Here is a 15884-nt window from a genome sequence, read left to right as displayed (position 1 = left end):
ATTGTCGCCTAGAGCCCTAGACCCCATTTGCTCATTGACTAAATATGGATTAGTCATTGGATAAAACTAATTATACATCACCATAGCTATGGCCTTATGGGTCTCTTTTTTTCTTTTCTTTTTTTAATTGAATTGAATTGAAAGGAGGAGTGTACCTACCCGGCTTAGTGATTTCTCAACCAACTCTTTTGTTTCTCACAAAGCCTAGTGGCCTTATAGGTCATTGATAATATTATATTTAAAACTTGTCAATTTCATCCGCATATAAATTTAATTTGATCATTATTCATTAATCTCAAAACTTGACTCATCACGTATTAAAAGACAATTTTTTAAATAAAAATAAAAGACCTGGACCATAGATACATTATCTATATGGTGTCATTATTGAAAATATTTTTATTTAGATTATGTGACAAATTTATATATAATAATGAATAATATTAATCACAGCATTATTCAGTTGTTTAATAAGACTCTCTCTTGCCATATTCAGTGTGAATAGTCTTCAATTATATTCTTCAATCTTTGGTCTTACTAATTAACACTTTCTCACCTACCTATGGCCTGCAGCTTCAGTTCCACTATAAATATTTTTTTTTTTAGATGTCCAGAGATCTTTCAATTTTATTATGCATCATGCAATTATTTGTATATCCACTTGATTTTATATTTAGGCCGAATGCCAAATAAGCTCCCAAATTATTTAAGAAATTATAGTCAATTATACTTTTGAATTACAAAAGTCTTTAAAAAGTACAATTAAAACATTTTTATTAGTAATTACATGTTATTGTAAATTATGTTAACGTAACTTTTCCGTGTAATTTTCTTAGTCTATATAGATGTCATTACACAGGAGCGGGGCTTACCTAATGCATGCGTTCGAGTAGTGGCTGCGGATTGCGCATTTCCTTCGTTGTCCAAAAAACATTACATGTGAAAGCCATACATTAACATAACCTACAATAGCTAGCTTACTGACTTTTTTATTTTAATAAAATTAAAGAAAATTATAAGTTATATCGACATGACTTCCACATGGCATCCATGTGTATAAATAAATTTACACGTGAAAGTCAAATCAACATAACTTATAATTATTCCTGGGCCAGCTCCCGTGTCTGATTTCTTGGAGCGAACATGGACCGTTAAATGGAGGGAGAAAGACCTGGTGGATTTAAAAAAATTAAAAAAAAAAAAAGAAAAAAAAGAAAAAAAGGGACATATCCCATATGTGAACATTTATAACAAAGTCCATACGATTTCAAGTTGAGGTGGGGGTTAGTTGGAAATGAATTAAAATTCTAAACATGGTAAGGTAAGGTGACGTATATAATTATCCTTAGAACTCAGACCCATGCGCGGTCCATCTCTATTTGTATTATGATTATCATTTAAAAAAATTTAATAATAACAGTGCAATTTGGAATAGTTGATAATTAAACTATAAATGTAATTGTAATGGAAAAATTTAAAAAATTATTACAAAATTGGTGATGATAGTGATAAATTTAAGAAATGTTGTATACAAACTGAAATACTCCGTAATAATTTTGCTCAATGATCCTCCGATTCCTCCCACTTAATGAACCCTGAGTCGTAGTTTATCCTTTCACTTTCATTCTTCTCTCAATAGGTTGAATTTTCAAGCATAAGACGCGTCGAACCAATAGAACATGTGAGAAGAGATAAATCACGGTAACTCAGTGACTCAGTAGACAATGCAAATAATAATTTTGCATTGATTTGGTGCCACCCACCTATATCCACATGCAGTCTAAAGGATCATGGATTGAGCATTATTATATTCTAGCTATCTAACCAACAATCCATATGTATAGGACAGTACAGATAATAATGATATACCAAATTTTGTGGAAGATCACAGATATCGATTTAGGTCCTCCCAACTGTGTCGGTTTGCCCGTTTAGGATTATATGACAGACATATATACACACATGCATCGTGCATATAGATGGTTGGATTTTCCCCTTTTCACCTAATCATTCACCATGTGCTTTCTTTTCACCCGATCAGACACTTTATACCTTTATATATAAAGAGAATTAATACCAATTGAGAATCATTCGAGAATAGTAATACTACCCCATTTAATTCTAAACTTTCAATTAAATGACTCATGATCAGGACTAATTAAACTAACAAAAGGATCTTGACTGATTATATTTAAAAGTTGGATATGAAGAACCTACAACGAGTATTATTTAAATTGAAATTTGAGATACATACATACCTAGCTTGTATCTATACAATCAAATGTGGTTAAGAATTGAGAAGATGAGAGTGAAACAAGGGGGGAGAGAGATAAAACAGACATCATATCGTTGGTACTGTAGAAGAAGAAGGATGTGAGTTTGGATATATATGTATAGGTGTATATGTATAGACTCCGTGTAAAACTGATCGACTTGTTCGATCCAAGCCGGCCCACAAAAGCGATGTGAATTGGATCGCTAGCTTAATCATTAATGACGCCACCACATACACATTACATACGTAACTTTCCTTCCTATCCTAGCCACCAATATAACGCTCTTACTCGATCCGCCATGGCAGCCTTTCATTTCTCTCCACCTCCAACAATAATAATTCTCTCTTCACTTTTCTGTAAACATATATGTCCTCCGATCCTCTTACACCTGCGCCGCCCTACCTGGTGTCGCCGTCAGCCGCACTCGTTTCTTCAATCTCCGATCACTGCACCGTCGTCGGTCTCGCTCGCCGCCCCGCCGCCCAACAAGCTAGCTAAGAAGGTCAGTTAGTTGCATTATATATATTTTAGTGGATCGGATTTATATGTAATTAAACGCCCGTATATATATATATATATATATATATATATATATAGGCTCTGTTAGCTGATTGGGTTAAAATGTATGATTAGTAGATAAAATTGTAAAAAATTGTTGAATAGCTGTTTGGTATAATTTTTTTGAAAATGTTGCTTTGAGTAAACTTTTAAATTTTAGTATTTTGAAGTTACAAAAAGCTTATTAATCAAACCACTAATAGTAGTCAAATAAGTTAAAATTGACTGATACCTTGTGGTCTAGTGGCATCAAACCCTTCCCCTCTCGTGCTTCAATAGGTTGAGAAAGTAGTTATAAACATTGTAATAGAGTTACTAGTATTCAAAAAAAAAAAGCTGATTATTTACCAAACAAGACCATAATCTTAGTTTTGAAACAAAAATTTTAATTTGTTCGTTCTAATTTAAGCATTATGTTGTTCTAAGGAATTTGGTTTTCGTGTTGGTTTAGCTGCCTGAATCTTTACGTGTTAGTAGTTCGCTAATAAGTAATCATGAATTATAATCACACAAACAGCTTAGTTAAGTTTCTAAGGAGTAAATTATGACAAGTACAAGTAATCATGAATTACATGTCTTCATTATTAAATACGTAGTAATTTTTAATCTTCTTATTCTATCCAAAATGATGTACATCTATTATAATTAAATATGCTATATTTGGTATAGAAGTTTTTTTGTTTTTTTTTTTTTTGAGTACCAAATATTGCCTCCACTGAGGCTCAAACCCACTCCCATCATCCATGTGGGAGTGTAAACGAGAACATCGGGTGCCACTAGGTTACAAGGTATTTGACTGGTATAGAAGATTTGATACATATAAAATTACATAGTTTTTATTATTAATAAAAATAACATATTATTACAAGTTTGACCCTGATGAGTCATTGATATTCTTAGTTTGAACTAGTCAGTTATATGTGCAACCTAAATTAGTTTACCTTCATGTGATCTTTTGTCAGTTAGGGTTACAAGGCAAAGTCTACCTAGTAGACACCATTAAGTACTGGTGACAGGTTTTTCTTTGTCATCCAAAAATAAAATATTATTTGAGTCAATTTTTCCCAAATATAATACTGAGTAATAAAATTATAACTTGTAACAATCAAAAAGTAGCAAAAATATTAAGTTTAATTTTTTTGAGTACAAATATTAAGTTTAATTAATTATTATATACGTAACATTTTTTCAACAATTAAAAACAAAAATTGTCATTTTCTCTGACATTTTTCATAATAAAATTTTTCCAAGTGTATGAAAAAGATGACCAGCAAAAGCTAAGCCACCGCAATTTAATTATTTAATTATTTTTGTCGCTATAGAGTATAGTCAAATCCAACAAAATATTCCACGCAATTATTTCTAATAAAATTTACTATTTATGAAAACGACGGGTGAAACTAGATTTGGTATTTTAGTTTATTCAAATGTTTTTATTTCCATAGTTTTTTTATTTGCGTTATATATGATTTTTTTTATTTGCAACAATGATGTCTAAATTTAAAAAAAATAAAAATATTACGGTTTATATGTATATTTTACTCAACAATCTAAAATATTTATTGTACTAAAATTACTCCATAATATTTATACATGTAGTGTTATTATTGTAGTTTTTTTTTTTTTTTTGGGTATTTGATTCTTGGTATATAGACTATTTATTAATTTCCAATAAAGTTTATCAATTTATGGGTGGTTTTCATTTTAGGAAAGAAAAATAGCGTGCTTTTAATAACTTTATGGGTGGAAGTTTTCCAAAAATAAACAACAAGCACCGAATGCTTTTAGTAACATCTTTAAATTCAATTAATTCCTCTTCAATAAATTATATTTTCTTTCTTGTATTTAATTACATTCCAATTATACATTATCATGTAATTTTTTTGTTTTAATATATATGTATCAGTTGCATTGGGTCAGACAGTATTGATTTGCGATGGAAGAAAGAAGAATGCAGCTATGGCTGGTATGTGTGTTAGCCTTTTCGCTGATTCTTGTCGCAGTTGAAGGGTTGCTTGTCAACATTACAATTCTTGAAAGCGCCGTAAAATCAGGAGCGGGTAAGAGACTGATTTACTTCGTTGTGATCCTGAGTTACGAGGCGGTCTGGCTTCATCACATTAATTAAGTTGGAATACAAATAGATTTTAAATCTTTTAATTTAACGATTTTTGTTTGTTGATGTTTTGTAGTTTGTTTAGATGGGAGCCCACCGGCTTATCATCTTCACAGGGGCTTTGGTAGTGGCATCAACAATTGGCTAATCCAATTAGAGGTTGGTTTAAACTGTTCTCATACCATACTCACTTTATATTATAATATTGAAAAGAAGAAAAATACTTTAATTTAATTTGATTCATCATATATATATGACTTTTTAAAATTGTTTTAAAAAATATGAACTTTTTAAATTAATCTACAATATTATATGATGTTATATTATTATTTTGAGTGTAGATTAATAAATTTTAAAAGTTGTTATTACCAGGGTGGAGGATGGTGCCATAACATTACAAATTGCCTTGCTCGAAAGGAGAGTCGTTTAGGATCCTCCAAGAATATGGCTTCACCACTAGCTTTCTCTGGGATTTTGCACAACAAACCTATATTTAACCCGGGTAGAAAAAAAAATTATGTTCAATGATTTCGTCTCTCACTTCCTTTTTCTTCTTTTTTGAGAGATTAAGAACAATCGAATTTCATTAAAATTTATAGATTTCTACACATGGAATAGGGTCAAAATCAGATATTGTGATGGTTCATCGTTTACTGGTGATGTTAAGAAAGTCAGCCCGGTTAGTAATATTGATACTTTTGTCTTTTATTGGATCTATTTGATGTATTGTGAGAGAGCACATTGATGTTTTCAGGCTACCAATCTTCACTTCCGAGGTGCAAGGATTTTCCCGGCCGTCATCAATGACTTATTGGCAAAGGGAATGAAGAATGCCAAAAATGTAACAATTTGATTGAGCATTTTAATTTCCACCCTTCATTTCTTCTATAATGCCACAAAATTGGCATTTTCATGGCGGCTAATCACAAATTAAACTGTCTTTGGAGGCTATTCTATCTGGATGCTCAGCTGGGGGATTGGCTTCAATCTTGCACTGCGATCAATTCAGAGAGCTCTTACCAAAAACCGCTCAAGTAAAATGCTTTTCAGATGCCGGTTATTTCGTTAATGTGTAAGACTTCTTACACGCTATATAACCTCTCAAGTATCAAGTTTGTAATTTTTTTTGTTAGTAAAGTTTTTTGATTTTACAGGAAGGCCATTTCAGGAGAACCAATTTTTGAAAAGTACTATGATGATATTGTTACATTACATGTGAGCATCTTTAATTCTTCAATATTATTGAAGTAGATTTTGTCTCTTATTTATTTTTATATTAATTTGAACTTGGTTAATTTCAGGGATCAGCTCAGAATTTGCCCAAATCATGCACCTCAAAGCTTAAACCAGGCTTGGTAAGATACACACACACACACACACACATATATATATATATATATATATATATATATATATATATATATATATATTTAATTTTATTGATGTTGATAAATTTGGAATTTTTGCAGTGCTTCTTCCCTCAAAATGTGGTTTCAGACATTAAGACACCACTGTTCCTAATAAATTCAGCCTATGATCATTGGCAGGTTTGAATGTAACTCAAAATAATGTAGTAAAACATTCTTATTTTTATGATCAGATAATTATGGACAACTTAATTAATTTATTGATTTGTATTAATTTTCAATAATAAAAACAAAACTTCAGGTTAGAAATGCCTTTATTCCTGGCGTCGCCGATCCCTCGGGAAAGTGGAGCAAGTGCAAGCTCAACATACTTAATTGTCTGCCTAACCAACTCAAAATTCTCCAAGGTAGTTAATTCTCGTTATTTCCTCATAACAATTTTTTTTTAATATAAATTTTTGTATTTCTGGGATGAGATTAATGTACTCGAATTGTAGAGTATAGGTTGGAGTTTTTAAAAGCATTGTTCGGACTAAAACCTTCTCCGGAAAGAGGGTATTTTATCGACTCTTGCTATCTACACTGTCAGACTGAACTGCAGATGTTTTGGCACATGCCTAATTCTTCGAGGTTGTCTAACAAGGTAGTTAACCAACTAACACTATACAGTTAATCATTGTCACATGCCGATCGAATCACTAATGTTGTTATATGAATGGCGGTGCAGACGGTGGCGCAAGCGGCGGCGGATTGGTTTTTCAACAGAAATTTGTTTCGGAAGATAGATTGCCCTTATCCCTGCAACAAAAGCTGCACGAAAACACCCACTTTATTATTGGACAGTGATCTACTATGATCCAGTGATATTTTCTTAGTAATTTTACACAGACATATAGAAGGAAAAGTGCTACAAATAAAAAAAAAATAAATGGGGGAATAATATTTTCTAAATTGAAAAACAAATAGGAAAATTGGTATAGGGAAATTAGACAGTAGTGGAATAGATTACATAGGTTTTAGAATATAGCTTTGTACTGTGTAATTTTATTGTCTTAGATATCCATTTCATTTCAATATATCCCGCCATTGTTGTTGAAACTTTATTTTTGTGACCAATTGAGCTGTCCATGTAATCGGATTTTACTAATAATTGACAAAACAAAATTGGATTCAATTAACAAACAACACTTGCTCATTCCTTGTAAAAGAGGAATTTACAAGATCCCTATCACAGAAAAAAATGGAAAAAGAAAACCGTACTTTCTATAAAAGAAAACTACGTTAGCAAACTATAAAATGTGCAACATAAAAGAAAAGGAAAAAAAAAAACAATAAATTGCTTTAGCTTCCTAAATTGGAGTTTGATGTTCTATGAAGACTTGTTGGGTTGATAAAGTTGACACAGTTCATGGCCATTTGGCAGTGAGTGAACGAACTTTTCTGGAACCAAACACTTGTCATTTGAGTACAACTTTTCTTGAATCAACGATGACCCAACAAGAGTCTCAAGTTCTTGATTCATAAATGTCTCCCCAGTTTCCTGAAATATTACGAATGCAGAATAATATAACTGTCAAGGCATATGATTAATATGTATAATTGGGATGTTAATGATCATTAAGAGTGGAACTCAAGCATTGTAACATCTAATAATTAATCGATTAATGCGAAATTTCTAACCCAGACTTCGCATTCTGGCCCGACAGAAAATTGATTAATTACCTGGGACGAGTGGTGGCAGGATTGAAGCACTGAAAGTTGAGTTTGCATGAACTTAATGTACTTATAAGCGGCCTGAAACATCTCGGCGGTGTTCATCTTCTGGCCGCCGGGAATGAGCTTCCCCAGCTCCTGCGTCTTCTCCGTGATCCTCCGTCTCCTCTCCCTCGCCGCGATGCTCTGAGCCGACAGCGTCGTCTTCGCGCCGTTATCGTTCTTCTTCACCGCCACCTCACTCTCCGCACAATACGCCGGAAAAGGAGCAGTCGCAAGCTCCGGGAACGTCGGCAGAACGCTTTCTAAAGGCGGCGGAGGAGGATTCAAGTCATGGAGCAGAGGAGGGTTGGGAATGAAGACACCGAAACAATTCTCCGTAATCTCCGGGAAACGGTTATGGTAGAGCTTCTGGCGTTTCGGGTGGGTTCGGAACTCCACTTCTTGCGGAATGGAATATTCAGGCGGCGGCAGGGAAACGTAGTTGTCGGAGAAAATGAACTCGCCGGAGTTGAAAACAGGATCAAAAGGAGACACCGCCGGCTCCGGGAGAACAAAAGTGTGGTTGTTTAACCCGAAAAGAAGCTCAGCCGCCGGAGCTTCAAGCTGATCATTATTATCCACCATTTGCGGAGGCTGCGCGAAGAAAGGCGGCGGCGCCATAGCTCCAGAACCTTCCAAGGTTTCGCAAAAGTTAAGGTGGTGATCATGATGAGCAGTTCCCCAGTTGGAGCAGTAGCTTAAACTCGCCATTTCAAGAATTTTTCAAGTTCTTCTGAAAATGATCGATAACCAAAATATGAAAAATACAGTTATTAGTGTAATAAGCAGACAAAACAATGGATAAATATTGTTTCAAAAAAAAAAAAACAATGGATAAATATAATTGACAGATAAATATAGAGAGAGAGATACCTGCGACAGAAGATACTATGTTGTCTTTAAGGTTCCTAGATATGATAATATGTTGTTGAAGGACAGTAGACAAAAAGTGAAGAAGCTTCTATTCAAGATTCTACAGTTGCTTAGCTAATGCCTATTTTACAGAGAGAGAGAGAGAGACGTGGGCAGTTACAGAGAGAGAAGGAAGGGCAGTTATAATTTTCAGGAGTAACTAACTCCCCCTAATTATGAGGGTACTATTCCACCAATTAATCCCTCATCTTTCTTTCAATGCTATATTCTACCCTAAACTTTTGGTATTGTTAATTCAATTCCATCATAGATCGGGAATTAATAATTTCTAATGGTTGTTACTTCCACTCATAAATAAATTATGGGTAAATGTTCTTTTTTGCTATAAATTTTTAGTGCACAAATTATACAAGCTAAGTACAACAATGATCATATTTCATTTTTCAATAGGAAAATAGTAAATGTACTCCATGGAGTATAACTTCCCGTCTCCCACCAAATTTTATTAAACAATAAAAATATGATGCATTATGAGTAAAAAATTGGAGTAGAAAATAGAAATATCTGTAAAATTAATATTTTCAATATGATAGATAAAAGAAGAAAAATACAATTAAAAAAAATGTTCATTAAACTTTTTTTTGGTCAAAAGTTAATAATATTTTGCCTTATTTTCTTTATTTTTGTTATCTAATACTTTTGTAATACATAATTATGACCAATTAAATTATTTAAGTAGACTAAAAGGTGCAAGGACATTAAATTGGGAGTAACTAACCTATGGACTAAACACAAATAATCAAAAGTAAAGGGGGCGAGAAATATATAAATTTTCGCAATTAGCATGGACATACTGTAATTTATGGTGAATTTAGGGGTTTCTTTTAATCCTTCGAGCGTTATGGCCCCTTTTCCTTGGCAAATGGCGGCTACATATTATCCCAAACCGTTACTTCTTCCAGATTTTATCCTATTTATTTTATTATTTTATTTATTGATTTTTGGTCCATTTTATTTATTTCTTTGCCTGCAAAAAACGAAATCCTCTATAGTGAGTTTCGTCCCCGCCCCTCATACTTCAACCTTACAAGATAACAGACGGATAAATTGTGGTGATTACTTCAACCTAACAAGATAATAGACGGATAAATTGTGGTGATTATATTCTCCGACACATTAAGTGGGATGATGATTAACTATTAATTAATTAATTATTGTCGCTAGTAGATTATATTTTAATAGAAGTGTGAATTTCTTTAATTGTTTTTTATTCATAGAATTCAATTTATTCATACAACTAATGGATGGGAAGATTTTATTGAAATATAAAGTGGATACTAAAAATGTAACTGAAGTAGTTGGCGAGGATAGCCTATTTTACATAGTATTTTCAACAGATGAGAGTTGAAAATATTGTATACCCTCCTCCTCCTCCTCCTGAGGCCTCATCATCATAACTTTGGAATAATGGAACCCTACATCGAGCCACAGTGCAAAAATATGGCAACTAATTTTAGTATAATTACTTACAAAATTACTTAGATCTTAACCTTCCAAATTAAAAGTTAAAAAGAAAATAATAACATATATTATGTTCTTCTTCATTTTTTTGTTTTTATTATGAAGCCATAGCCATTGGCATGCAAGAGAAGATGAGAGATCAGAAGAGACAAGTTCCAAACTCAGGAGCTTCATTCATCATATCCACTACAGATGAGTGCCTCAGACCTTCGCTGTGCACGGTCCAGTCCGACATTCCCGGGAAATGGTATGCCACTGCAGGCGAGTTCGGGTTGATCAGTATATCTTCCTGCATTATTTCCCCAATTCTCGTGAGTGTGCTGTACGCCAGGCTCCCGAGAATCCGGGAGTATGCTTCCACGATTGAGTGCCCGATGTCCTGCATGCGCAAACATATAAGGACTACATATTGATAATGCATGCAGTGCTTATATACGTACTCGATGGCTACTCTACTCACTTTGCTGTGTTGGATCTTCATGGTGTCGACGAATGTGTGTGGGAGGTTTGGGTATCGGATTTTGATCTGCAGCAGGAGAGCTTCGGCTTTGTTGCGTAAATGCTCCATTCGGTCCACCTCTGCTGATGGATCTTTCATGAAAGACCACGATGACCGGGGAGGAGGCCCGTTTTCTGCTTGCTCCGCGATTCTCTCTTTCCACATCAGAATTGAAGTTTCCAGCTTGTTTATCACCTCGAGAGCAGCAGTCTCGGATTTCAGCTTCAGGGAATTGAAATTGTCCACTGATGACGATGGTTCTGTCGTCAAAATCTTGTACAGCTCGTCTCCCAGGCATACCCTACTTGACTGTAATAGTGAAAACAAAAATGTAAAATAAAGGTTGTATAAACTATAAAGTTTATGAGTTATTGCAAGGTTGTAAATGCAATCAATGGTTATACTTATTTCATCGTGTATTCACGGGGAAAATAAGTAATAACTATAGCAACAGCGAGGTGACTTGCCTTAGGTAGTGAATCCGTGATGATCGATGGAACGGGCATTTCATACAACACATTCTCATTGATCGCGGTGGCTGCCTTGAATATTTGATTGACCAATTTACCCCCGTCCAGCAGTTTCTTTCTTTCAGCATCAGATAGACCGCTTTGTGGTATCTGGGGCATAGGATTATACCACCTTTTGCTCTGGCCAACACTTTTACTTTGGCCATCGTCACGGCTACCAACTTCAGCATACCAGAACTCAGAATCAACCATTGAATCCAAGGTATCCTATCGCCCAAAGACACACGAAAAACTGTTGTCAATTTGGTGATAAGTCAACGCGGGGCAAATTGTTTTTAACTTTGTTGGAGTAAACAGACCACCTACAATAAGCATTGAATCCAACTTCTGGAGAGCTGGAAGATTCATATGGATGTCTTGACGAACTTGTGATGTCATTATCTGCTCAAATAAGAAATAGAAACTCGGGATTACATCGTTGTTTTTACTGTAATGAACAAATTACGAGAAATACCTCGAATGTGATCCCATTGGCGCCACTCTGCCTTGCAGGAACCAACTCAACCATATATTTGGTAGGGGAAAGCAACCAATCCATTTCCGTTTGCCATTTCCTTTTGTTTTCCTCAGAAAGTGGCTCCAATTTCAACATCTCGCCAAAGACATTCGCTGTAGATCAATATATACAATATTAACTCGGAAAGGATTCACATCGAAAAGGAAATAGAAGACATGCTAACGAGTGAATGCATCTTCCACGTATCAATATTGTTTTTACTGGCAAATTAGTGTGTAACTGTGTAAGTATACCCGCAAGATTTGATATAGCATTTGACATTGCTAATGCAGTCGAAACGCCCTTGCTTCCTCCCGTCATATCCTCCCCTAGCAACAGCTTTGAAAATTCTTCTTTCATTTTATCCACTTCTGAACACCCGGTTCTATAACCTTCGTCTTCCATGTCCCAGGAATGCTGAGGGCTTTCTGAGGATTCCAACTTGTCAGGTCCCGGATCATCTGTCTTTGCTTCTGTCCAATGAGAAGAGAATGATCCAAGGCCGGTATTGCTTGAAACGCTGCTTGAGTCATCATCAAACAAAGAGTCTTCTGTAACACATTTATCACCTCTGCTACTTGGGCTTTCATTGTCATTGGACTCGCTTTGCTTGATGCAGCTTTCAAGACCGTCGTAAGTTGTAACTCCTGAAAGTTTCAATTTTTAGTCTACCCGATGTTGCGGGAATGCTTTGAGAATGATATAAAATCAATAAAAAAGACAAAACTAACAACGTTACTGTTCCATCAAAGCACATAATGTTCCATAATTGCAGTTATTAACCAACAAACCCAACATGGAATACATAGTTACAATTCTAGGAGGTGGTAGTCCAAAGAAAATCGAAACATGAAAAATGTGAATTAACCTATCACTGTGCAAGTGAATCTGAACAGGAGAAATGCCCAAAGAAAAGACGAAAAGCATTTCAAAATACAAGTCCCATAGATAACGACTTCTCAATAATTCAAGGCCCACTTGTAATTCATTGCTTTGTGCATCAATAATGAGATTGATAAGGTCCCATACCAACCATGGCAGCACAATAATTCAAACCATCTTGAAAACTTGTCACGCATAAAAGCCTTCAGGCTCACGCTTACAGAATGGCATTAATATTACTGCAGTCATAGTGAGATAAATGTGACTGACTTAAATGTGACATGGTCAATAAAAACCTGTGGTGCCACCTGCTAATGGTGGGGCTGCTTATTTAAGATAGAGCTAACTTTTCCATCTAAAGAAAAAAAAAATGGAACAAAGTGCTTACCGTTTTGGTCATCAAAGTCAATACTCATCTCTCGTTCTCTTGAACAACAAGGTATTCTGTTTCGCATCATTACCATCTTTCCACTTAAGCAGCAATGGCACGCTACAATGTCTTCAAATATAAACCAACAGTAAAATGTCAACAAAAAGAAATAGCAAATGGATGGCCTTTTACAATAATTGTTAAACATGTAGGTCAGTCTACTAGAGAATTGTCAATGCCCACCCAAAGATCACCAAAAGTTTAGACCCACTGGCAAAAGAATCACTTTTCTTTTTGGTTTAAAAGTAAGTTTATGAGGATAAAGTTTGAAAAGAGGCAATTGTATAAACATAAACATAAACAGACCAAAAAGAAATTGGTGAAAATGTACATAAATATTGGTGCCTTTGTGTAAGTCACTTGTTGCTCTCAGGTGCCCCTTTTTGCATAATAGTACCTGATTGGCCCCCTTCCCGAGTCCTCACTCCTCAGCCACTGTGCCAAAAGGAATATTGCAAACGAATATTAGTATTAACAATAAGATGGCCCATACCCCATTAGCTTCAAGATTTCATAAACTAAGGAAGAAGTTCCAATAACTCAGCATTGAGACTCCAAGTTGAATCAGAGCCAAATGACCAGAAAAAAAGTATAAAACAAATAAATCTGAGCCCAGGGCAACCAGTAGCACTTCTACTCTACCTCTTGAAAAAGTGGAGTCAGGACAAAATTTTCATTACCATTTACCAGTAAAGCTTAGAAAGTGGCAAAGAAAAAGTTAAAAAAAAGTGTCAGAAAAAAAGTATACATTTTAATAATTTCATGGGAATTTACAGAGAGAGGCAAATATATATATAAATAAAATTTATTTATTAAAAAAAACCCAGGACAAGAGGAAAGAATCTATCTTTTTTGTTTTTTTTTTTGTTTGTTTGGTGATTCTACAAATTTACCTCAATCTGGATTTCACATTCTTCTTTTATGTTCATTTTTATTTCTGGGTGTTCATAGATTTCAATGATCATACCCTAGCCCGATGGCCTGATGTGGCTTGGATAAGATTGGATATGGATGAGGCAGTGCCATTTCTAAAACGATTAGGCAAAATTGAGAGAGAAAACATGGTTTAAGGAACAAAACAACAAAAAGAAAACACGAAACACATAACAATTACGTAAAATCAGAAATCCAAAGATTAGAGATGGCAATTCTGGATCAAAAAGAATGATGAAGAAATGAATGAATCAATAATGCAGTTGAATATACAGGCGGGGAAAAAAATTGAAGAAAGGAGAATTGAAGGAAGAGAAATGGGGGAAATGCAGACCTGGATGGGGAGCTGTAAAATCTTGAATCAGCAACGGCGCATGCACCTTGGAGGGTTGGGAGGGGGGGTTGAGGGTGGTCTGGTGATTACGGTTGAAGGCGAAAGTATGGGGGGCAGCGGGCAGAGAAGATGGCTCCGAAAATAAATACGACATCATATTATGGGATATAAGGAAAGGAAAGCCAAACATGAACAATGCGTGTCTTCTATTCAATTATATTCTCATCTCAATTCTCACTCGCACTAGGGACTGTCGCGTGTCTCCTACTACTATATATATATTTCCCACTACTCATTAATGTTTATCATTTTTAATTATTTTAGTAACGCCCCACGAATATTACATCTTATGAATTTTCTACGATATATAATATCAAATATATATATATAATTATGTATGAAATTTATGAATGTATTAAACGATAATATTAGTATCAATATAATGCTCGTGATATCCCATGTTGGGACTATGAAAAATAGCCACAACATAAGCTCAATATATATAGCCAATACAACCAAATCTAGTCGTCTTCTCCATGAAGAAGGTGATCATTTCTGGTCGCCTTCTTCGTGGGAGAAGGCAACCGAAGTTCTGGTTGCATTTTTCACGGAGAAGGCGACAAGAACACTGGTCGCCTTCTCCGTGAAGAAGGCGACTAGTCGTCGGAGATGGCCGGCTTCATTGTCTCAATTTGACATATTTGAAAGTTTAATTGCACGTTTTAAAAGTTTATGGACCTAATTGACTTCTTATGGAATGTTTGGGGCCTATTTGACCATTTTCCCTAAATTAATTGGTTTTATTACATATTACTCTTTTTATTATAATAAATTGTGTAATTAGTTAAATTTTTGCACTAATTTTTATTTTAAATAATTATCACTTTTATGAAATATGTTTTTATTTTTAGAAATCATCATTATAAAATTTAATTATATACTACGTATTATTTATTTCAAAATTTTTAAAAAATATATTTTAAAGTAATGATTAATATTATATCGGGTTGACCATCAAGAGGTGTAACTTAATAGTGTGTTATATATAGAGGTATTCCTTTCAAAAAAATATATATATAGAGAGAGAGAGGTAGTAATTAATGTACTACATATATAATATGACACAAGATTTTGTAAAAATGATTTGAGGCAATTATCTTATTACCAAAATAGCAATTATGTTTGATCAATTGTATGCTAGGTTTTTTTTTTTTTTGTTACTTTTTATATTCATTAACAATTAACAAACCTCATAATGAATTACTCAAAATAAACTCGCATTAATAAGTATTAATTTATATACAAAATTTTATA

General features: G+C 34.2%; 3 protein-coding genes across 7 annotated transcripts; 1 reads left to right on the top strand and 2 right to left on the bottom strand.

The window, feature by feature from the left end:
- The first annotated feature begins 2531 nt into the window (after positions 1 to 2531).
- LOC116022691 (pectin acetylesterase 8-like) lies at positions 2532 to 7420 on the top strand. 3 transcript variants are annotated; one of them, XR_004099260.1, is made up of 13 exons: positions 2532 to 2778; positions 4741 to 4894; positions 5027 to 5109; positions 5323 to 5452; positions 5550 to 5629; positions 5705 to 5791; positions 5898 to 6022; positions 6105 to 6165; positions 6252 to 6305; positions 6420 to 6497; positions 6619 to 6724; positions 6822 to 6960; positions 7045 to 7138. XR_004099260.1 is itself a non-coding variant. In XM_031263520.1 (13 exons), the coding sequence occupies exons 2-13, from the start codon at positions 4794 to 4796 to the stop codon at positions 7171 to 7173; spliced, it is 1086 nt and encodes a 361-aa protein (XP_031119380.1). In that variant the 5' UTR covers positions 2543 to 2778; positions 4741 to 4793; the 3' UTR covers positions 7174 to 7420. The 3 variants fall into 3 exon arrangements, 2 of the variants coding, with proteins under 2 accessions (XP_031119380.1, XP_031119379.1); XM_031263520.1 differs by having other exon boundaries at positions 2543 to 2778; positions 4741 to 4800; positions 6815 to 6960; positions 7045 to 7420; XM_031263519.1 differs by having other exon boundaries at positions 2543 to 2778; positions 6815 to 6960; positions 7045 to 7420.
- A 266-nt stretch (positions 7421 to 7686) lies between these two features.
- LOC116023678 (transcription factor bHLH52-like) lies at positions 7687 to 8783 on the bottom strand. Its single transcript, XM_031264680.1, has 2 exons — positions 8040 to 8783; positions 7687 to 7857 (listed from the first exon to the last, which is right to left on the bottom strand). The coding sequence occupies exons 1-2, from the start codon at positions 8781 to 8783 to the stop codon at positions 7687 to 7689; spliced, it is 915 nt and encodes a 304-aa protein (XP_031120540.1).
- A 1446-nt stretch (positions 8784 to 10229) lies between these two features.
- Positions 10230 to 14736, bottom strand: LOC116022084 (rop guanine nucleotide exchange factor 14-like). 3 transcript variants are annotated; one of them, XM_031262642.1, is made up of 9 exons: positions 14571 to 14736; positions 13610 to 13738; positions 13262 to 13372; positions 12246 to 12638; positions 11950 to 12104; positions 11802 to 11876; positions 11433 to 11702; positions 10927 to 11274; positions 10230 to 10845 (listed from the first exon to the last, which is right to left on the bottom strand). In XM_031262642.1, the coding sequence occupies exons 3-9, from the start codon at positions 13335 to 13337 to the stop codon at positions 10606 to 10608; spliced, it is 1557 nt and encodes a 518-aa protein (XP_031118502.1). In that variant the 5' UTR covers positions 13338 to 13372; positions 13610 to 13738; positions 14571 to 14736; the 3' UTR covers positions 10230 to 10605. The 3 variants fall into 3 exon arrangements, with proteins under 3 accessions (XP_031118502.1, XP_031118503.1, XP_031118501.1); XM_031262643.1 differs by having other exon boundaries at positions 13701 to 13738; XM_031262641.1 differs by having other exon boundaries at positions 13635 to 13738; positions 14571 to 14735.
- Positions 14737 to 15884: the final 1148 nt, after the last annotated feature.

Source organism: Ipomoea triloba, chromosome 6 (genome assembly GCF_003576645.1).
Source record: "Ipomoea triloba cultivar NCNSP0323 chromosome 6, ASM357664v1".
In the NCBI taxonomy this organism is placed as follows: domain Eukaryota; kingdom Viridiplantae; phylum Streptophyta; class Magnoliopsida; order Solanales; family Convolvulaceae; genus Ipomoea; species Ipomoea triloba.
This window is presented reverse-complemented; position numbering and strand designations above follow the sequence as displayed.